Source organism: Echiichthys vipera (assembly GCF_963691815.1).
Source record: "Echiichthys vipera genome assembly, chromosome: 11".
NCBI lineage: Eukaryota > Metazoa > Chordata > Actinopteri > Perciformes > Trachinidae > Echiichthys > Echiichthys vipera.
This window is the reverse complement of record NC_139836.1, coordinates 17811885-17836439: the sequence shown is the minus strand read 5'-3', so window position 1 is coordinate 17836439 and position 24555 is coordinate 17811885. Positions and strand designations below refer to the sequence as shown.

Here is a 24555-nt window from a genome sequence, read left to right as displayed (position 1 = left end):
TGGTTGGACGGCCAGCTCTTGGAAGAGTTCTTGTCATCCCATACGTCTTCCATTTAAGGATTATGGAGGCCACTGTGCTCTTGGGAACTTTAAGTGCAGCAGAAATTTTTTTGTATCCATGGCCAGATCTGTGCCTTGCCACAATTCTGTCTCTGAGCTCTTCAGGCAGTTCCTTCGACCTCATGATTCTCATCTGCTCTGACATGCACTGTGAGCTGTAAGGTCTTATATAGACAGGTGTGTGGCTTCCTTAATCAAGTCCAATCATTAGAATTAAACACAGCTGGACTCCAATGAAGGTGTAGAACCATCTCATGGATGATCAGAAGAAATGGACAGTACCTGAGGTAAATATACAAGTGTCACAGCAAAGGGTCTGAATACTTATGTCCATGTGATATTTCAGTTTTTCTTTTTTAATAAATCTGTAAAAATGTCTACAATTCTGTGTTTTTCTGTCAATATGGGGTGCTGTGTGTACATTAAAAGGAAAAAAATGAACTTAAATGATTTTAGCACATGGCTGCAATTTAACAAAGAGTAAAAAATTTAAGGGGGTCTGAATACTTTCCGTACCCACTGTATGAGTTTGAGCAGTTCTGTATCCGGGTGGGTGGGGTCTGGGTTTTTATTAAATATTGTGTGTAGTGTTTGTATTCCTAGTGCAGTATTGATGTTGGTGTAGAGGCTGTCGATGTCGATGGTGAAGAGGAGTGATTGTGGGGGGACAGTTATGGAGCGGATATTGTCAATGAAGTGGTAAGTGTCTTTGATGTAACTGGGGTGCTGGGTAGAGAGGGGGCCTAGGAAGTGGTCGATATATTGGGAGATGTGATATGTGGAACTGTTGCAATCTGAGACTATTGGCCTGCCGGGGGGAACTTCAAAGGGAATAGTCAAGGTGTCGGGTTGTTTATGAATTTTGGGGAGGAGGTAAAAGTAGCGGGGGCATGGGTTGTCCGGTCCAGAGAGGAAGTGTTTTTGTTTAGTGTTGATGTATTTTTTGTTGTGAAGGTCCTGTATGATGTGTGAGTTTGAGCTGTGTTTGGGGTTGAATAGTGTCATCTAGTTGTTTGTAATATGTTTTATTGTTGAGTTGTCTGTTGGCCTCAAGGAGGTAGTGCTGGCGGTCCATGATGACAATTTTTGAGCCTTTATCTGCAGGTTTGAAAATGATGTTGGGGTTGTGAGTCAGTTCAGTAAGGGCCCTACGTTCCGGTCCTGACAGCTTATCTGGGGTATCCGTCGGGGACCGAAGGGCCCTTTTATTGCGGTTGATGAGTTGAAGGGTAAGGGGTTGAAGGTTGTCTGAGTGGGGTTCCCAATAGGAAGGGTGGGTGAAGGAAGCTGTTGGTCGGTCTGATTTGAGGTGAAAGTAGTCAATGATTTTGAGTCGTCTATGGAAATTGTGAAGGTCCCTTTGGAGTTCCTCCCGGTCCAGGTGGGTGGGATGTGGGATAAATGACAGCCCCCTCTCTAGAAGTTGGCATTGTGGTATGAAGGGTGTGAACAATGTGGCTAGATTAAGGATGTTGGAGGGGGAGTTCCAATCCAGATCCTGGTGGTGATGTGTGGGTAGAATGTATGACTGTGTGTCCGGGTTGGTTTTGGTCGTTAATGTAAATTTAGTTGATGTATCCAGTTGTCAAATATGTGTCGGGCTGTGGTGGCTGTCCAGTGAATGTTATCTTTTTCTGTGATGAAGTTGTCGTGTGGGATTTCCAAGAGTGATGGGAAGTGAGTGACCATGACGTTATTGATGTAGGTGAGGTTGCTTTTTTGAGTGGGAGTGAGGTTAGGCGAAAAGTTGATGACGGGGAAGTAGATGTCTGAGTTGGGGAAGGTCGACTTGGCTTGACGGAATAGGGATTTTAATTGTTTGATGGAGGTTTGTTTGCAGTCCTGGTCTTTGTTGTTGAGGCCTATGGAGAAGATGACAATTTTGACGTGAGATAGGGTGAGGTTTTTACTGCAATTTTTAGGAAGTGGTATGAATTGGCACCAGGGTAGCTGTCGAGTTGGATTTGGGGGTGGGTGTGAGCTGGGATTCTATTGATATTGGAGTCGCCTAGGATGATGATGGGTTTGCAGGGTTTGAATGACCAGTCCTGGATCTTGCGGTTGGGGCGTGCAATATGGTAAGTGGGTCTGAAGAGGGACGTCAGGGTAGGGGATTGCTTGGTGTTGATAGGTGGGGGTGATTGCTGAGCAGTTGGTAAGGGGGAGGGGGGGTGAGTGGAGCTGTTGGGTGATATAGGGTTGGGTCGGAGGGGTGAGGGAAGGTTTTCCACAGTAGGGTTCTCTTCCAGACTGTTAGGTTGGGAGTGTGGAATAGAATTTGAGGAAAGGGGGTAGTCGTGAGAGATGGATGGATGTGGAAGAGTTGAGCTGGAGAAGGGGGAAGAGAAGGCTAAGGGAGGGGGATTATCCGTAGATAGGGGAGGGGGGGGCATGTTATGTGCGTGAGGTGTGTGGGGTGCCACAGTACCCGTGGGGAGTGGGCAGAGCAGCAGGCCCTCTGTTGGTGTATGTGGGGAGGGCTCAGAAGGGGTTATGTTTGGGTCATGATTGACCTTGATAGACCCTGTCATCATTTCTGCCTTTTTAGGTTTTTCTGCTGGGGGCAGTTGCTGCTCGGCCTGGTCCACAAGGGCAGCTGCGACATCTGGCTGGGGGGAGGAAGAGATGGCATCAGTAATATGGACTGATACATTGGACTGGGTTCTGAGGGTAATGGTATGAAGTTCTTCCATGGTGGGGGATTGATAAGTGGGACCATGGACCTGAGCTGTGATTTTTTTTTTTGAGGACTGGGGGCTTGATGGGGTGCTTGCAGAAGGCGGTGATGGGAATTATGGGGGATAGGGGGGCATGAGGAGTGGTGGGTCTGTTGCAGGTTGGCAGGGGTCCCCAGGTGACACTGCGGGTTCTGGATGGTAGTGGAGTATGGGGTGTTGTAGTCGTCCATCTTGGTGTGTCCTGGCAGGTGGATGGTTTGATGTGAGGGTAGATGGGCTTCGGATGGGACGTGTGGAGGAAGGTGTTTTATAGATTGGGTAAGGGGAGGGAAGAGAAGTGGAATGGGTTTTGTTGTTATTTGTCTGAGGTGTTGTCTGGATGCCTATTGAGGTTTGTTGGGGTCGGCTGGGTGTGGTGGAGTGGTACTGTTGGATTTCTTCAGAGGTGGATGTGCGTGGACCTAAATAAAGGGATAGTACAGAGGGGGCGGCTGGTTTAGGGAGGGGGGGATAATGTTCTTCTGGGATCGTTGGCAGGTTGGTGTTGGCGCTGTATTTCTTGAAGAGTCTCTGTTGTGAGCCTGGGCCCAAACCTTTTCCTGGCCCAACCAGTGGCTATTTGAAGGGCTAGGGGGTTGTGGGTGGTTGTCTGTGTGTTGGTTATTGTGGTTGTGTAGTGTTGGTGTAGAATTGAGATAGTGTTTTGCATCCATTGTTTTGTGTTAAGGTATATTTTTCTGCGTGTTTCTGCGGTGGGTGTGGATGGTTTTATGAAGTCAGTGAGTCGGGTTACCTGAGGTAACATGCCTGGGGGAAATGTACCGGTAGAAAGAGCTGTTTCCATGATGTGTTTGTGGTGAATGGCTTGAATGGGTTTGAAATATTGTTTACTGGTTGCTCTGGTTTCCAGGTCTGGAGCTTGGGTGAGTGTAAAGGCATATGTAGGGTAGTGTCGATTGTATGTGCTTTTTTTTGGTACCAAGATGGAGTCTCTACAACGTTCCTATAAAAAGTTATGGCCTATTTAAAATAGGGTAAGGTTTAGGGTTAGGGGGTTAGGGTTAAGGATTAGGGTTTAGGGGTTAGGGTTAATTTAGAGACTTGAAACTTGGTCTACCCCCCCTATTTCGTGGGCGCTGAGTTCACTCGTGCTGGTTTCGTTGCGATCGGACATCGGGAACCCTTTGATCTTAAACAATTGTGTGCCGATTTTTTTCCTTAGGTGCTAATTTGTTGAGACTTTGCCTACCCCCCATTTATGGCCACGTGCTTTCCATTGGTACCAAGACGGGGTCTCTACAACGTTCCAATCCAAAGTTATGGCCTATTTAAAATAGGGTTAAGCTTTAGGATAAGGGTTAGGGTTAGACAGTTTGCTTAAAGGCACAGTTTCTGAATACTGTGTGCATTTCTCTGTGAATTTAGTTTTTTGACACATGATTTACATTAGAAAAAGACAAAGTGTTAAAAGCAACTTAATTTTTATTTGGTTGTTCTTTTTTTAATTCTACATACTTTGTTCAATAATGGGAAATTAAACTGAAAACACATCAATATTTCTTTTAAAAACATAAGTACTTTTACCAAATTCTTTACAGTTACTATTCCAAAGAAAATTCACAGACAAACGTGTGGAATGATACCATAAGACAAGGGAACAGTCATATACGTTCAAGTCCAGTCAGTAGTAAACAAATGTAGCTTTATGCAAGTTACACTATTCCCAGATTCCCAGACATGATCAAATGTAAGCAACAGGGTAAAGATAAACAGAAAATCTTAAACCTAAAATACTGACAGTGAGGCTGAGACAGTAGCTTTCCTTCTCAGCCAATGTGCTGCTGAATAGGGTTATAAAATGAAGAGATCAGTTCATGATGATGGAGATACTAAGAAAGAAAAAGCTGCTCTCAGAGAGGAACATGCCTGCTCGTAAAGGTGTCCTGAAGTGGCCTCAAAACTTCTCTCTCAGACTTCATGAAAGGAGCCAGCTCCTATGAGTATAAAGGAAAGAAAGAAAAGCACAAGCTACAGTCCAACCTTAATCCTCCATCTTATGGAAAGTACATGATTAAATATTTCATGTTGTTGATGTGTAAAACACGAAATGTTGGTCAATTTGAATCTGCAGTTTAATGTCTCTTCTGCATATTTACGGAGGAGCAGATGTCTGAAGTGCAAAACAGAGTAAAAGTGATGTTCTGGTATTTATGCCTGGGGAAAAAGTGTAAGTTGCATAAAATCACTAATGAAAGTGTTTTCTTTTTTTTTAATGAATAAACTGTACTCTGTTTTCTTTTCAAAATAAATACAACAGAAAATGATGAAATGATCATTTTATACCCAGACGGCACCCTGGACATTAAACACCATTACATGACTATAGAATAGAATATCAACAAAAGGGTAATTGCACTTTTTATCTGTCTAATTTCACTGAGCCTTGCAGGTATCTAAGTTTCAGAGAAGCCTCTCGTTACTAGGTCTTAATCCAACTTGACACACAACTCCCTTGGCTCATATGTATTAAAATGAAAGTCACCGTGGGGCATATACACAACTACAGGATGAGTTGTTGCAAATAAACTAAGCACAGATTTAATTTATTGCTGCTGCTGAGCAGTAATTGTCACATACATTGTTGGACCATCGTTCACAGACAGTATACTGGTATCAAAGACAGGTTTCTCAAAAAATGTGTGTGTTGCTGGAATGGCTGTGAGGCTCAACATGAGCCTGGCATCGCTGTGCTCCCACATACACAAAAGCACTTACAATGAATGTAAGCCCAAAACACCTTGTCCTGAGAAACCAACTGCTGCCGACCACAGACTGCACCTTCAGCTTCACACCGACAGGAGGCGCTCCAGACAGCTCATCAATGAGACATGATGCACACTGTATACAATATCTGTCACAGGCAGCAAATATACAAGTGTATTGCACTGATTTTATTGCGAAATAAACTGATTGTTGATAAATGTAACGACACAAAATGTCACACTAATCACCTGAACGCTGAAAAAATGCAGTTACAGTATAAACACTTTTTAGAAGTGAAGAAAAAAAGGTGTTGGAGCAATTTGCCTCATTTGAGCGACACAAGGACAGATGTGAGAAAACAATCAAACAGGAGGCAGAATGCTGACTGTCTTGTGATTAAATACTAAAATAGACACTCCACCATGTGATAAGAGTCTGGCAAGAAGAAACAAGACACTTCTGCTTGTCTGACACATTCACTAATGATCTTAGGAGCCATCAACGTCTAAACATCAGATCTCTTACTCTGTGGTGAAGTGTGTTAACATAAGCGAGGGGATGGATTGTGAATGTGCGGGTACTGAAAGCCCATATCGAGAAGTCAAATTTAAATACACACAGTGAGAGTCTGCCTGACTTTTAAATCAAAACTATTTGAGATGAATCAATGCACTGCCTGCACAATGAGGGCATGGGAGGACAGACTGAAAATAGGCAGCTGTGGATTTCTCAGGGCACATCCCGTGACTAAGCAAACAAATCAACACATTTAAAACTGCACATGGAATATCACACTGTAAATACGGTGTCATTCACATGATAGAAAAAACATGAGCGATGCCATTTATGCCCAAAGGCTCTCGCAATGTTGTCAAGACATGGAAATTATCTCGCAATTTCCTGTGACCAGTAAAAAAAATTGTGTATTTCTTTTTATATATTTTATTTATTTTTGATCATTTTTTAAAAAGTTTACATTCTCAAAGCCTTCAGAAAGTTCATGTTTGGGTAGAGAAGTCATGTGGCTGGATTTTCCATTATCTGCATTTATCCAAAATTCATTTTTCACCTATTTTGACTAAACACTCAAATGTTACTTTTACAATTATTCAATTTTTTAGCCCGCAGTTCCTTTTTTGTCATCCATGGGAGGGTTAATATTTATATGTTTATTTGTGTATGAGGAAATGTCAAATAAAACAGGAGTTTTAAATGGGCTCTCCATGTACAACACTATACAGTTTAGACTTAATTCATATAAAGGAGAACGGGGAGCAAAAGGGTAGGGGGGGGGATTTGTTGTGGGAACTAAAAAACAAAAGTGCTTTGATGCATGTCCAGACCAGCTCGGAGCTGAAAGACCACAGCGACAGAGATGGCAGTAGCTGGAATGTTCCAGAGATCCGATGTACGGCGCTACATACTGATCCACGGCAGGTTAGCCCGAGACTCACAGGAGGTAAAAATGAACAAATCTAACAAACCCACAAGCAAAGAATGCACACATCGGAGACATGCCGACCTCCGGAGCCATTTGTGAGTCTATGTGTCTCAGTCTTGCTCTCCCAGAGGTGTACATAAGTGTGTGTGTGTGTGTGTGTGTGTATGTGTGTATGTGTGTGTGTGTGTGTGTGTGTGTGTGTGTGTGTGTGTGTGTGTGTAGAGTGGTATGCTCCAGGTCTTTTCAGACATTTACAGAAGTGAGTACAACAGTCTGGTCCTGGAAAAAGGAGGGAGGTGGGAGTGTGGATTGAGGGTGCAGGTGGAGGGATGAGTCTGTTAGGGACAATGTGGATAGATGAAGAAAGTCACGGTCTGTCCGTCTATGTTGATGAAGTTTTGGGAATACAAGACGACCCAAAGAGCACAGGGGGTCAGTCTGGGATCAGAGGAAGGGGAGTGTGTGGTCGTTCTTCGGTCAGAGTGTTTCCATGACGGCTGCTCCTCACTGTCGGCCTGGTTGTGTGTGTAGTAAGAGTAGGACAACCAATGACATGGGCTGAGTTGTCAGACATGGAGCACCTCCATACTGTAGTCTTCTGTCTCTGTGTACTGGGAGGAGTTTGTGTCCGACTGGGTTGGCGCCAGAGCCTCCTTGCTCTCCAGACCTGGCTCCATAAGAGGCGGCTTCTCCAGCGCCAGCTTTTTACACGTGTCTGGCCGGTTCTGGACGTATATGACCCGGTTGTAAGCCTTGAGTCTCCTCCATAGATGGATGTAGACTTTGCACTGGACGTACATGAACACCAGTCCACCTGTGAAGCCGATGGCCACTACCACCAGCTTGGTCCAGAAAGGCCATTCCAGGATCCCTAAGGAACAGAGAGGAGACAAAAAGAAACATGTGCACGAATCAAACACAGACCAGGCTGAAAGAAAGTACTGCAAAATAAACACAATAAATGCAGTTGGGAAATAATTGTACTTTAGTATTACTTTTGCATCCATGTGATGGATACATGTGTCTTATACAACTACATATAATATGATAAAGGATTTAATCCATATTGCTTTTCAGGAGTTTTCAGATCAGTCTGCACTTATAACTAAATTAAAATAACTAACATGCCTATTCTGTAATCATCTAGCCCACACAGGTACAAAGTCTGCAAGATGATTTCATACCATATAGCTACATGAATAAAAACTAATTTAGGCACCCTGGTGGCCCTGCATTTCCTGTCATCTCTCCAATGTCGCTGTCCAATTAAAGTAACAATGCCCCCCCCCCCCCCCAAAATTATATATAACACAGAAAGAAATAGTTGCTTAAAGGGCAGGAACAACACCAGCAAAAAACTACAACACCACTAAAGAAGGCTTTACAGAATGAGAATTTGTAGAAAATGTGCTAAACTGTGCTAAAATATGACTATGGTCCCTGGGGCAGTGGCAGTGTTTCTGCAAATTGCAGTATATGGTAAAAAAGAAAGCAGGCAATTATAGGAAGTGTAAATATTTGTAACAAGCTGCAGCACTAAGAGGCAGGAAATGGATTTTTAAATACAAAAAAAAGGGAGAACAAAAAGTATCTTCTTTGAAAATACACAGCTAACCTGCAGCCCTCCAGTCTTTTCATCTTAGCATTTATATATTAAGGCAAGAAAGGTCCACAACAAATTACAATATCCTACCCTTGAGGATATAATAAGTAGCCTATATTGTGAAATGAATACAAAATGCCTGATATAATGGGAAGAAAGATATTGTTATGTGAGAATATGTCAATAGAGTTTGTTTTAATCAAAAGTCACAAGCACAGAAAATATAGCCCAGCATGTTGCTCGACTTGAGTGTATGTCTGCTTCATTAGGTTGGGAACATTCAGTGAGGTGGTGTGAATATAACCGGCCTTTCAGGGTGAAGAAGCATTTTTTTTACTTCCTGAAACCGAGGCAGACAAGGGAGGGAAAGGGGTGTAAAGTGCATTTGGAAAAGAACTGGACACTGACAGAAAGGTTGACGGGGAAGACACCATTTGAAAGTCAAAAGGTCAAAGTTGAAATGTTTACCTGGGATTCTTCCGGCTGCATGAGTAAAGAAAGTGTAAGTATCATGTGTTACCAAGGACACACAAACAGAGTGATAAAAAAAAAAACAGAAAGTGAAACTAAAGTCAAATATTACAGTAGGATTTAATTCATCATGCAATTATTAATATTACATCAGCTTCACAAATCAAAGTGGAAAATGGAATACATTTCAAGGCATATCAGACCAGCTGTAATCTGTACAAGCAAACTGAGGGAAAAACATAACCGTCACTCTGTGTGACTTGGCAGAGGACACACAGCACTGGTGAGGAGCTATTTGGCATCACCATGGTGATTGAACCTGACAGCCCTCAGGGACTCTAATAACTCTGAATCATCAGGTTGGGCTAAACAGGCACAGCCTGGTCTTCCATCTGTCTTCCACCTATCTTGTCTCAGAAGCACCAGATATGACAGAGAGAGCAGTGGGCGGCAGCAGACGTAGTGCCAGCGGATGATACAACAGCTCATCACTAAAGCAGTCCTCCTTTTTTAGTCCTGACAGCAAAAGCACGGCGCTCTGAGGATAGTGCCGTCGATCTGTCCATAACTCAGTGCTGCTGATCACTTCGGTCAAGACTGACGTAAGGAGCAGCCCTGACTCTAGGGGAAGCTAAAGGGGCTTTTTAAGGGATATTTTCCTCTTATTCGAACGCTTCAAAAGACCATAACGCCCTACTGACTACTTGCTTTCTTTGTCTATGGTCAGCAGCAGGTCCGAGGTTGGCACATATACATAATGTGGCAAAAAATATGGTGACAAAAAATTTACCACGGTACAAAGTGGCTATCTTCATCAGGAAACAGAAAAAAGCAAACAGGTTGTAGGTAAGAGCTCAAAAATTCTTTAGAAAATGAGTAGTTTAGCATTTTGGGAAATGTGCTTCTTCACATTCTTTCCTAGTGTTTGATGAAGAGGATGATACTGTCATGTTTGTAAACATGAAGCTACAGTGCACAGACAGTTAGCTTAGCATAGCATAACCATTGGGAACCAGCTTACAGTCCAAAGGTAACAAAATCTACCTACCAGCACCTCTAAAGTTCACTAATTTACATGCTATAGCATGTCTGTTTAATCCGGCACACTAAACAAACTTCGGGCAGAGTGAGAGTGTTGTCAATCTTCTTATCTAACTCGGCAATAAAGCAAATAAGAGTTTTACCCGAAATGTCAGACTTCGCTTTTAAATGCTTCACAGAAATAAAATATTAAGACCATTGTGTGTTTAGACTTTTACTTTTATGCTGTTGTGTCCAGTCTTCGCCAGAAATATGCCAACGTGCCAAACTGTTACTGACTGCTGTCACATTATGCCGGACCTTACACTCTACACCAATACATTTATGTAACACATACTGATCTCAAACACACACACCCTTTTATCCTTGTGATGGCTTTTTGTTGACTACAAGAATATTCACTGAAGTGACCTTCAACTTATGACACACACACACACACACACACACACACACACACACACACACACACACACACACACACACACACACACACACACACACACACACACACACACACACACACACACACACACACACACACACACACACACACACACACACACACACACACACACACACACACACACACACACACACACACACACACACACACACACACACACACACACACACACACACACACACACACACACACACACACTCCCCTCACTTTGCAGTAATAACCTCACTCTGAAAGTCTTTATCTCAAATTGGATCTTAGAATGATTGATGTAAATGTCTACTTTTTAAATCTTTTTTTTTTCTTTTATATCTTCCATGGACTACAGGTCTAAAATCAAAGTGAACTGAATTGAACTAAACGCCCCCCACCCCTCCCAAAAGAAAAAAAAGAAAATCATAATTTAAAGAATCTCAGCACACTCTTCTACACATTTGTCGGTGACTTTGATGCCCACTGAGCTTCTGCAAGTGAATTACGCCCACATATATTGCAGTCTTAGAGAACAATCCACACTATTTCCACTCATTACTCACACTGTTGAAATAACACTACAGTTGTTCAGATTCATCATTAAATATTGTACTTGAATGATGTAGAGACGGTGGCAGATTGTGGATGGTTGGATGACCTAACGACACTGCATTCAACAAAGACAACAATGTGACATCAATGCTGTTTGTATGCGCTTCCAAGCCTGCGCTGCTGACCTTGTCTGATTTCCTCCGCTGTTCTGTCGATGAGGACATAGAGCGACCACACCACACAGGTGATGGCGATGACATGGAAGGTGACCGAACACATGATCTTCCTTCTCTCGCTCGCCGTCATCTGTAGCTTCTCCCACTGCGGACGGAGAAGCAGGAGAGGACGAAGGAAGGACATTTGAGAAGGTCAACAATATATTCACGGACAAAGAGAGAAGCTTTTAGAAGCATACACTTAAACCTATTAAACTGTTGGCTCTGTTTTCTGGAGTAGCTCGGAGCGTAAATGAAATATTTGATGGAGAGCTTTCACCTTCTGTGATCAAGATCCAATGCTACATAATGTTTCTTGGCATGCATGAGTAAGACGAAGAGAAGTGCTGTACAGCACCCGGCACACAAGGCCTGGTGCCATGTCTGTCACCTGCTTCACAATACATCATCAGGAAAAGAGCCCACACAAAACACAATGCCAGCATCATCAGATGACTTTTGTAAAAAACAAAAGCTGTACTCTCCCAACATCCAAAACGCCTTCTTCATGTATTCAGCGATGAAAGGGGAACAATTTCAGGGTCACTTTAACAAGGAGCGGGCGTTGCGGTGCTAGATGAAACCGAGCATGTTCCTTTGATAGACACGTCATACCAAGACTGATATCCTCATCTCATCTTTTGCACATTCAGACACGAAAAACTTCAGCGTTCACCAGCGGGATTCAGAGGCTGTTAACGGGAGAGCATTTGTTTAGGGCCCTTTGTGCAGCTAATGAAGGGTGGAGGAATTTTAATTAGAGTGTCCTGCTATCTTCAGGCCACAGAGATTGATAAGAGCCTTTAATGGGAGCGTACTGCCTCTGAACCATTTGAAATGAATCACTCCCAAAACATGCTCGGCTCATGAAAACGGCTTCAAAGCTCAGTGTCATGCTTGTGTTATCTGCATGACAGATTGGAGGCAGCTTTCGGCATTTTCTGCTTCATAATGAAGGAGTGACGTGAGCTATGTCGGGACACTCGGAGGCTGCCTGAATTTATCAACCAAAGCTGAACTAATTAATGTGTGCATTTATTGACTTCAGGCAAATGTGTAAACATACAAACTGTATCTTACCTTGCGCAGTGGTTTGAGCTTGGTCTCCATGATGAACTCATATTTACAGAGCTCACAGCAGCGAGTGTCAGAGCTCTTGATCCACTGCTGTAGACAGGACTGGTGGACGAAGCGCAGGCTGCCTGTACAGTGGCATGGTGTGATCAGTGGACTCTCGTCATCCCCTTCACAGTGACAAATCCTACGGGAGCCAAAGAATACAGTCAACACTAAGCTAGAGGCCAAACAGCTGTAACAGGAGGAAGACAGGGGAGAGGAAACGATTGAAAAGACAAAAGCTGGCAGGCAATACTGAAAGATATTTCCCAAAACTCCAGCAAACCTCAGTTCTGGAAGAAACTCTGGCAGTCCTCTAGCAGTATGTCTAATCAGACAAAATGTTTAGAAAATGCTCATTAATTCCACACTTGCCTGAGATATAAAAAAAGCCAGACAGGTGGGAACACAGATATTCTCACAAATATTAAGACCCTGAACATAGAAGACAAGACATGTCCCACATGAATACACTCAATTAAGTCAAACAAATTTGATTCAAAGCACTTCATTTTCAAATCCAAATGACATTTTGAGAAAATAACCTCCTGTGGTCTTGCAATGTCGCAGCACAAAATTGAATGCAGCAAATCTAATCTAGCTGCAGCAATATTGATTCTCTGAACTGATACAAGTTGTCTGTAATTATGTGAGGGTTGACACATACAAGGAGAGTGCAGGTATTATAATCAACAACATGGCATCCAGTAAATGCAACACTTTCACACTGCCACATGGTAACTTGCCACCTCCATTCATTTCAATGAGGGGAAGCGGTTTTGAAGGGGTATGAATGAAGCAGTTGCCAACAATGTGTTCGTTCTGCTGCTCAGAGTTCACCGTACCTAAACTTCAGGTGCCCGGCGGCAGGAGCTTTCAAAAACGCTTTGCTCTTTTGGGGAATGCTCTTAAAAAGGTAGGCGGTTGACAGGGCAGTTGTTGCACGGCGGTTAGAAAACAGCTTAGACACACCAACAGAAAAAAACCCACATCCCTGTCAGGTGAACTCAAGTACCCCTTCATAATCATTGGATTAGAAACTTTTATTCACTATTAAGTATGTTTTCATTCTTTTCAATTGTCAGTGTTTGGTTTGATCAAGTTTGCATTTGTATTACAATTACCAATACTATTTAAGCCATTTATCCATTACTTTAAGCACTGACAGAGTTTTTTTTTGCAAGGTTTTAAATTGTTTCCACTTTAAACTCTTTTTGAGGTTTGGACATGGTTCTTGTGACGGGGATAACAGGGGATAACATTTGATTTGATTTCATGGTGTTTCGCCTTACCCTCATGTGGATATATATACTGTAATCACACTGTAATTTATATAGATTTTTAAATTAGTTGACCTACTCCACAGTCTTTTCCCCCTGAACAACAACTTAGTTGACTTTTTAAACTATTTGTTGCAAGTCTACTTCATGCAACTTCCTTCAGTTTAACAGGTGTTTGTAATATTGAAGATGCTTGCAAAGTGTTCTGGGCACAGGTCAGGACAACTAAAACATTCGATTAGGTGTCTACTACCTCTAAGGACTGCTGGACAGGCTTTTCTCAGTGACAGGATCAGTTTTTAATATCAGATTGAAGCGGACAAGATCACATATTGTCAAACACAAAAACAGATTTGATAGTTTCTGTACAGGGGTGAATTTTTTTTACAACTAACCTGTTTGAATTAAATTAAGGCTTAAAGTTCTACATAATTAAGGCCATGGCTGCTTTGAGTGACAGGCGGCAGCTTTCACAGGAGACTTCAGGCTTCATTAGGCCTAAGCTCCATCCTCAACCTCTTTGCCCCTTTTTGGAATTATTAAGAGGCGGCTACAACCAAAGTCACCGAGAGATGCCCAATTGGAGCTTGATTTGGGTTCTTCAGAAACCGGTGTGTGACATTAGGGAGACTAAGTCCATATTTTACGAGCCCCAAAATAAGCTACTGCTGCTTCTTTCACCACAACACAACTACCTACAAATGGGTTATTAAAGCACATACTTCAAATCCACTTTTTTTTTTTATCGATTTCTACAAGCTGATGCATAAAAGAGGTAATGTTTCTACTGAATTTTGCCATGAGTGAGATGCAGAGAGCAGTGGCTCTTCTCTTTGGGAAAGAATAAACAAGTAAATGAAGATATTGAAAGATGGTGGCAAGGAGAACATGTTGTTCAAATAGGTTTGCCTTTATCCCAGTTCAGGGGAGGACATGAACTACATGGACACACGTGCACACCCACACGTTAGAAAGTGAGGGACTATTTCCACACTGATCTGGCCAAAGTGTTACAAGATTAAAAGACAAAGTGAACAAAGGAGGATTAAAAATAGGTCACATCAACGGGTTCCTCAAACAGAAGAGGAGGTGGAGGGAGTGGAATGACGACTGAGGGATTATGGGATAGAGGAGGCACAATTAACATCTCTGGAAGAGTGTGTTTTTCTATTGGTTACGGCTGAGCTGCTTTGTTTGTGCTTGTTCGCATGGATCACAAGATGATGAACTGCAGATTCTCTCCCACACATACTGTTGTGTACTGTCAAAAAAAACCCACAACAAAACAAGCCTAAGGACCTGGTGCTCATATATATGGGTTGGCGCCTAGAGAAATGAACAGATTAGACAAATTATTCTAATGTTGATGTGGATTTCCTTTGAGATGTAGGAGCGGATAACAACAGCAAAATCCAGGAATCCACATGAACAGCAAACAACGTGAGTGGAAGAGATTGTAGGGATCTTGAGCTGAGAAATTAAGGTTCCTGCAAGATGCCTGCTAGATTGGCTTTAAACTGCTGCAAAAGGCACTTCAAAGACAGACATCTCACAATAAGAGTGCACAAATTTCAGCTTTGTCATTCAAAGTCATGTGTATTTCATCCATTTAACAGAATATTCCCAGATGGCTACATTTACTGCATTTGTGCCAGGAGCAGCAATTTCCGAGCACTGTTAGGAATGAGAGGGAAGTTAAAATTTAATTTGCATTGCTTGAGCAAACGAAAGCACCCTGTTTAACAGTAAATTTAAGATTGCAGTGGCAGTGGTTACAGTGTGTCAACATTAAAATATGGGAATCAAAACAGAGTTGGGAAATCACAAGCACAACAAGCTGAAAGGGAAACAAGCTCGGCAACATTACAGCCCTGGCGAGGCGTTTGCTTTCTTCCTGTTAGCACTTGTCTGTTTCCTCATACTTCTCCTGTGGCATTCAGCCCATCTTTGCACTCTTCCCTCACTCAGTGTGTGTTGCTTTGAGACCCCTTCCCTCCAGCTATTCCTTGCTCTGCCCTGATCTCGAAATGTTTACGCCTTTATTTTCAAATAAATGTTTTAACACCATCTGTTTTTCATCTTTTCGATTTTCTGCTAAACAGATTTTCATAGGGGCGGAATGGGGAAGAGGGTGACATCTGAGGCATTTGTTCTCTCCTGTTCTCAGCCTGTTTTCAGTCTGAACAGTTCAAGCTCTACACTCCGCCCGGAGACATGCTGATCAGAGAAAAACACAATTCAATTAGACTCAGCACCACTGGAGGCCATCTCCCCTTTTAGACTGAATTCACACAATTTCCTGCAACCTGTCCGGTAGTGGGAGTATGATTGGTTCTTTAACCCCCCCATGTCAGCGCTAGATGACTTTATATTTCAGTTATTATTGTTTTCTGTTGTTATAACGACATTTGCGACCACACTGAAAGAACAGAGATGAAGGGATCGTGCTGGAGCTCTGTTACACAAACTCCCGGGCAGTTAAGTGCTTGTGATTTGTTTTTTAAAAATTCACTACTGACAGTGACAGAGGCAGGATGTTTACTGTTGAATGTACGGGACTCTCGTGCCCTCAAACAGACTGTGGCAAGTCTGAACGTATTGGCCATCGCAACGTGACGTTGTGTTGCATTTCTCCAAAAGTTTAATCCACCTACATCCACATTCTAAACGAGTCTGATACCAAACTCTGGTGTTTAAGAGGTTACTTGTCTCTGTGGCAACGCTTGCCTAAAACAGAACATGAAATCTGCTGAAAAATATTTAGGGAGGAAGGTTAAGGAATTATTGTTAGATGTAAAAGTCCAAGACCAAGTCACTCCTTAAGAGACTTCACATATTACTTTCTGAAATTATAAGAAAAAAAGTTACTTACTATTAATATTTAACATGCCATTTTGTCAACAAAACAACCACCCACCAACATGCAAACTTCATCAGGCTCTGCATTCTGAACTCACGCTTCAAGCCACCTGACAGAAAGCTGCCACGATGTGTTTGTTTGTGTGTGAGTGTGTGTGGTCAGGGACTACACAGGCTATTTGAAGCCAATAATCTGTCTCCTGATCTCTGATCCTGGTCACCTTGCCAATTCTAAGCTTGTGTTTCTCTCTCAGCCCGCAGCTGACGTGTAAAATGTATAATCTGGACTGGAGTACATGCACAGACCACAACTGAGGGGCCATAAAAACAAGACAGAATTGTATAGTTGACATTCCTTTGTGTTTAACATTCATTAATCCAGTGAACTGCTGCACGGTAGAGTATTGACAGACAGATACTTTAACCTACAGGACCTCAACGTGATCCATGTGGGGCTCAAAATGTTTTTCTTGGCATCTTAGTAAGAACTACCGCTACCAAGCCTCATTTGTAGAGGCCACGCAGCCATGACCTGGTTTGTCATCAAATATTACTCACAATCTGTCCTTCCTAACATTGCATGGCTCTGCCTATCAGATTGCACACAGATTGCCACGTGAAAAAGAGTGATGGTGGCCCCGTTGACCCAGCCGATTATTGTGCCCTGTCTGCTTCTGTTACACTGTTTCCCAGATGGACACACACTTTATTCCTCAATACTATTACACCCTAACCTCTGCCCCTCTGTCTTTTCCTCAACATTGTCATTGCCCCCTTGTTCCAGCCTCTACTGCAAAGATTAAAGCATACGGGCAAAATCCATTACACATTTCCGCAGCCTATGTAAGACACTTTAATGCCTCATCGATCGAGTAACAAGGAAGAATTATTTTAAAAACACAGCTTGACAGCACAGTGAAATGAAATTGTATGAAATGTTATGAAGTCATATTTACATTCTGGACACACATGAGGGGCTGAATCAGCTTATGGTATTGCAGCGTGTGTAGACTAAAGCATCTATCTGTCTGGTTGTCCTGATTAACAGCTCCATTCCGAGCCGGGGTTTTGAGGACAAATACTGCTGTGGTAAAATATATTCGCTGGGTATTTACACTACAGGATGAGAAGCTCTTCACTACTCCACAGGGCTCTGGGGTTTACTGCCGCGTAATGGCACAGGGATGGTCTGGGCTCTATCAAGTCACAGAAAGGGTGGGTGTGGATTACACCATCCAGACAGTCACCCACCTGCACCAGTCTCCAGATAGCGAATAAGGTGACAGTGGCCCAGTTTTCTCTGACAAAGGGGATGGGCAGCCGTCCAAGTCGCTGTCCTCATCCATAAAACACATGGGAGCTTGAAGAGCACCTGTCCCAGCCACGGTGAGTGTTTCTGGGGTGGCCAGCTGACCCGTTCCCCTTGGAACAGGACTGGGCCGGTCCTCCTCAAACACATCGTCATCTCCTAGTAGATCCTCGACGGGGAACCCTGACTCACTGCCCTCCAGAAGGGCGCTAGAGGACTTGTCGATGTGGAGGTGAGAGGTGTAGCTGCCCAGCTCAGAGCACTGCAGGCTGACCGAGGTAGAGGATCGAGAAAAAGGAACGAGGAGACGGAGGAAGTTGGCGCTTGGAGAGTGATGAGGGTGGAGATGGGTGTTGGAAAGAGGATGAGGAGGGGCAACTGTGGCAGCGTCAGATGGGAGACAATTGGCCAACATGTATTTGTAGTTGTTGGTGAAGGAGGGAACGAGGTGGGGGCGGGTGCGTGTCGAGAAGGACTGATTTGGGTTCTGGTGTGTGGGTGCTGTGGCAGGCTTGCCGCTGAGTGTGTGTGCCCTTCGATCCGACCCGGGTGGCTGTGCGGGCTCAGGTTTCAGCTCCAGCTCCCCCTCGGAGCAGGTGCGGTCTATAAAGTGCAGGCCGCGACAAAGACTGTCTACACGTTGGCCCACATCGTTCAGGGACACAGAAAATCTGAGCGAGCCGCTTGGGTGAATGTTGACAGAGGAGGGGCGGAGCAGGGAGAGCCAGTCTCGTTTGGCGTGCTTGGAAGCTAGGGCGTCTGTGCAGAGGGTGGTCACTGAAACACCTCCTGAATCTTGACAGGTTTTACCGTTTGAATTCAACAGAACCACTGCAGTCTGCTTCTGACAGTCCTGATCCTGACTGCTGGTGTGAAAGCGTTTGTGCATGTGTGTTTATGAAAGAGGAACGTGATTGGCAACAGTGGTAAAGGACAGCAGAAGGAATGAGAAAAGACAAAAAAGAGAAATGGAAAAGACATCATGCATTTGAAAACAAAGAAACTTGAAAAAAGGGAGAAAAGGATTTTAAGTTTCACTCTTTGTAGGTTTTGCCTCTGCATGAAAATACACTGGACGACCCGTGTTACTATAAAGTCCATTTTACAGTATGTTACACGTAACCGAGGATATTGTACTTCACCAGTAATGGACTGATAAAATGACTGATAAATGTATTGTCCTGTGGTGTTGATATCACAGTGGACATAAATGGCAGTAAAGAGTGAATTTGGGTGGTTTGTACCTGCAGATGTCCTGGCTGGAGAAGGAAACTGACGTCCTGGAGAAACTGCAAGGGGCGTTGACTGAAGTCGGGCTCCCCGCCTGTGGAACAAAACAGAGATGTAACTTAAAAAAAATAACTAGTGTATTACTCAACAGACACGATTAAATCACGTTTCCTGTGTTGACAGAGCTGTTTGCTGATAAAATATCAGCGCCTAAATCTGATCTTTATAGAAAGAGTGAAATTGTGCCATGCACTGGTGCACATGATAAAAAAAAAAGAAAAAACATACAATACTGACAGTTAATCTGTCTGATTAAAGTCGTGCCGGGCAGATTCCGTTTATGAAGCAGGAGAAACACCAGGCTGCTACAGAGCAAAAGAGCGCACAGGAGACAGACTGCGAGACAGAGGGAGAGTTATGAAGAATGAGGTGTTGAGAGAGGAACAGCTGGAGGACGTGAGGCTGTTCAGTCTCCACAGAGAATTTTTAAACAGATGCACCTGCAGGAACAAGGCTGTTATAATGAAAATACCTTCAGCATCACCTATTGTAGCTTTCACCAATATTTATGTTACACAGCCGGCGTGGTGAGGATTACTTCTGGCTTAGTACTACTTTAGTTATACAGCTTTGGACGTCAAAGAATTTACGTACTATTTACAATAACAAAAATGTATGCATGTATGTTTTTGCATTTATGAAATCATTCATTATGTATAGATAGACATTTTTGATGGCACTGTTCCACGGTTTTGCAGTGGAAAAGACGGATGAGGCATCTCCAGTATTTTTGTGGGAGTTTCTCGCTAGGTTCTATTTCTGGAAAAAAAACAAAAAAACAAAAGACTTTTAGAGCATCTATCAGCTTTTAGAAGTTATGGCACCTCTTTCCTTTTCTCCAGCCATGGCCACAGCTGCAGGTGAAGATTTTCCAGGAAAGTGTTTCACTTGTGAGATCGTCTGGCTTCCCAAAATAGAAATTCAGCCAAGAAAACCTGCAACTGTGGCTCCTGGAAGTTTTTATTAAGCTTCGGACAGAGTGAGGCTAACTGTTGCCCTCTGGATTTATACCGTTATATTTAGACATGAGTTTTAGCAATCTTTTCATGTAACTCAAAAAGAAAACCCTTGGAGAAATACAGAATATGCTATGATATCTTAAATATGTGGGTTTACATAGGTCAGTGAAGTATGCTCTGAAATACGTGTACAAGGTTTGTTTTATTATGCTGGCGCCAAAACAGACTGGTCCTTGAAAGGGTTGTGCTATAATATGTGATGCACTTTGGAGAAGCTCGAGTTATGTCTTATGCATAATCTGGAAGGATCATCAACAGTATGAGTTTTTCTTCATCAAAAGCAAATAAGCGTATTTCACAAAATTCTGAACTATTCCTTTAACAATGTATTTCACGTGTGACAGCATACAGAGTGAGTAGGGACAGGATGGACGGTTAAAAAAAGAGATCAGCTGGTGTTTGGGTTGCTAAAGACAAAAGCGGCCCGGTATTTTCAATAAGAAACTAATTACCTATTGATTTAATTCCTAAGTAAAGGGAAATTTATAGCTCATGGCCTGACACCAATCGATAGAAAATTCAATGTCCAGCCATGCCCTTCGGTCTGTTTTTCTTTAGAGAACAGCTTCTCTTTAACCTTCCTGCTTTTTCCACTGCCACACAAAAACAAAAACATGCTGTCCCTTTCCTTTCTATTGTCATCCTTTAATAGTTCATCCAAGGTTGCTTTTTAATGTCTCTTTAATACTTAATTTTCTTATTTTAATAGTAAATATCCAAGGCTGTTGTCTGGTGCTCCTGCAAGCTTTTTATATATGAAATATTAAATGAACAGACAGCTCTTGAGAAGATCAGATCAAAGCAATAAAACATTATTATAGCACCCAGCACTATATTTAACTATGCTGCTTTAGCTCTACACTTTAACAACGACTAGAAAGAAGAAACTGATGATACATGCCGGGCTAGTGTGAAAAAAAAATAGGTCAATCTTACACTGGATGGTACCTTTATGCCTTATTTAATTCTGGTTGTGTAAACATAATGTTCTAATGCCATCTTGCCTCTGTTAATCATTCGTGTTGTCATCCTGTGTGGACGGGCTGATAGATAGCCAACTCTGTCTCTGAGCACACTCAAACAGTTATAACGTAGTCGAGATAGTGATGATTAACCTTCTAACGGCCTGTATGACTCTTCAGACATCTGCTGTCTGATAGCTGCGATCTCTTACGACGACGTAACGACGAGGAGCTTTGATGAGAAAATGAGTGATGCAATAAATGGAAAACCATAAACACTGCAAGCGATGATACTTCAACAACTGCTGGTGAAAAAAATGGGTCAGAAGGCCACATTTTACTTTAGAAAGTTTGAAAATAAGCACATTTACACTCTAAGTGATCCTCTCCTGCGGTTCTTTGGCTCTGATGTGCCAATTAGATACAATCCAGTCTCGCATGATACGGTCACACAGGAAACCCTGTGTGTTGTGCTCAAAACAGTTTCTCAAGTCATTATTATAACTACTTCTTAAACCTCTCAGAATCAGAATCAGAAATACTTTAATAATCCCAGGGGGACCACTCCCACTGTCCACACACACACACACACAGTTCACCCATGCATAAATCAAACTTGTTTTCCACTTGCTATACCTTTTCTTCCTTCTCTTATTCCTCCAATACCTCTTTTATCACATCTGCGATTACCTCGACCTTCATTATTCTTTTACCGCCTCCATCTGTACCTGCGGAGGACTATAGCTCTCATTTTCTAGCCACAGGGGCCTTTTCAAAGAATAACCTTTCAACAGGAACAATGAATCACTGCTTCCCATTGAAAAGCTTCTAACAAGCCAGATGTATCACTATACAGAGCGCGTAAATGGACCAGATGTTGACAAGAAGTCAACAGATAAACAACATAGAAGCTAAGCATCAGAATTCATTTTTGACCTTGAAAACGATATAAAACTATCCCTTGGTGTCTACGTCCACTTAACATAAATTTGACATCACACTCAGTTTTTTATCCATTTTATTTTGTTTCTTTTTTCTTTTTTTTACGTTTGTCAGAAACAATACAAATTCAGGGTCCACTCACTAGCTTTTGAACACATCACAAAGTCTTTATCAGTGGGCAGAGTTTGTTCAGTTGTGATGGAGATCGAACTGGTGACATGTTTCCATGGTCAAAAATGAACTTTGAATTAATGTTTTGACATTTTGAGGAATAGATTTATTCACTTTCTTGCCAAGAAAGATCAATGTTTGTTGTCTCTTGTTCCTCTGGAACTTGTTATAATTCTCTAATAGCTGTAGAGCTGACAGTTGATTAATCGATTGCTGTATTCTTACTTTAATTGTTTCAGTCGTTTTTTAAATCAAAGCTCTGTTTTCTATCATAGTAAACTAAATATGTTTGGATTAGGATGCTGGACAGTTGTCAGAGAAAAACTATTACTATTTTGATTGTTTAAAATCATAATAATAATCAATATTGCAGCCCAAAATCCCTGATGACCTAGTGTGACCCACCATTGATCTTTGGGCTGCTTCAGAGATTTTTTAACCGTTGCCTTTAGGCGTTATTAGGCAATAATGACATTTTCCACCAAAGGCATTTCATAATAAAACTATTCAAGTCTGGTTTCTCGGAGGGCTTGAACCAGCTTCAGCAGAAACCAGTAAAAATGAACCACGCTGCCAGATTGAGAAATTCAACAAAGAAAAAAACAAACAAACCAGGATGTGCTCCAAGAAATAAACAAATTAAAAGAAATAGCGGTTTGGCTCAGGGCCTGGTTCAAACATCAGTGGTCTGCCAAGGCCCAGCAGACCAGCACAACCAGTCCAGGAGAGATCTGGAGGACAGACATGTTTTTTGCACCACACCAATGGAGCCTAAAACCCAGCAAAAAAAAACGGCAGCAGCTTGAATTTGAGAGCACCAACACATGTTTGGCCGACTATCAACGTCAGCCCACTCAGAGGCGGGTCGCTGCTTTGTGTCTTTACTGTAATAGTTTAATTCCTTTCCAACCAGTGTAGGAGGCATCGTACAGCTCCCTGGCATGGTGCTAAAGAGAGAAACAGCTACAGCTAAGCCCCCTGACCTTGCAGAGTGGAAAATCAACTCCTGCCAAATCACCGGGCAATCCTCAGCCCCGCTAAAGCTTTCAGAGCTGCTTTTATGTACTCTACACTGACCATTCTTTCGTTTAACTAAAAGTTCTGATTATTTGCGTTACTCTCTCTCTCTCTCTCGAGTTCTCTCTTCTTTTTTTTTAACGAACCTCCAGAAATACAGACAGAAATAGCTCAATAAAAGACATGAATCAAAGAACAAACAAATACAAAGCACGAGAGAGATAATTACTTTTTTGGCCTTGGATCCACATATATTTATATTTATATTTATATTTAAGACCATTCACTTTCATCCTCCACAGTGACACGCTCACTGATGGAGGCAATATCATCTTTATGAAACAATTTACCCCCTGGCTAAATGCTGCAGCCTTTTCTGTTTATTATATAAATCTATCTATCCTGTCCTCTGTGTGTGTGTGTGTGTGTGTGTGTGTGTGTGTGTGTGTGTGTGTGTGTGTGTGTGTGTGTGTGTGTGTGTGTGTCATGACAGTTAGTCCAGTTACCAGATACTTGGAAAGTGGGTGTTTTACTGAGTCATCCTGAAAGCTTGCTTCTTTAAAGGAAACACAAACAGTTTGGTAAGTGTCTACACCAAAAAGAGACCACAGGTATCCTGCCAGGTGATCAGTACAAAACTAGCGCAGGTGCGTTGACAGAATAAACAGAATTCTTCTGATGTTTCAGCTCAAATCTTTCAGACCTTATTTTTCGTGCCAAGCTGGAGACGTTATGAAATATTCCTCGCAGGCCGCTGCTGTGGTTATTTATGTAGAGAGATATCTTTTTAAGTAGGTCAACAATTGGATAGGAGCACATTCACTTTTTTTTCATTTGATCTGACACGAGCCGATGTGATTCAGCTTGACTCTGTGCCATGCAAAGCAATGCAGAGTTTGATTTGGTGTCCTTATTGTGAGTCTGGCTGGGGCTCATGTGGAAATAAATGAAAACCTAAACATGCGTCAGTCAAGATCATCCATTAAGCGGTCATCAGCATATGTTCAAATTGACCCATGTTCTTACCAGCTGTACATTTTTACCGTAATGCATAAAAATCCCCATATCTTTATATTTATGGAGCTTTACAACATAAATGAATGACCTACATTTTATCTTTCAGCAAAAGAGAACGTTTAAGCTGCTGCTGGGAATATGACAATCTTCCTTCTGATCCTGCCAACACTGCAGAGAGCGGGGGAAACTGCATATATGTATAAAATAATCTTCTGTAGTCTCTCAGGTCATACTCTGATTCAAACAGCGTACAGGGAGAGTGGTTTCAGGAAGGACAGAAAATATAACACTGTTAAATTGTGCGTTTTCGTACAAT

At 42.4% G+C, this 24555-nt stretch overlaps 1 protein-coding gene across 2 annotated transcripts in view; it reads right to left on the bottom strand.

Annotated features, from left to right (window-relative positions):
* Window positions 1-3067: 3067 nt before the first annotated feature.
* marchf8 (membrane-associated ring finger (C3HC4) 8) overlaps window positions 3068-24555 on the bottom strand; it is a 75412-nt gene continuing 53924 nt past the window's right edge. For both annotated transcript variants that reach the window (XM_083922797.1, XM_083922798.1), the window contains 4 exons: window positions 19066-19145; window positions 12338-12518; window positions 11228-11363; window positions 3068-7813 (listed from right to left, as the gene is read on the bottom strand). In XM_083922797.1, the coding sequence (XP_083778923.1) occupies window positions 7509-7813; window positions 11228-11363; window positions 12338-12518; window positions 19066-19145 (702 nt within the window). In that variant the 3' untranslated portion in view covers window positions 3068-7508. The remainder of the gene's footprint in view (window positions 7814-11227; window positions 11364-12337; window positions 12519-19065; window positions 19146-24555) is intronic.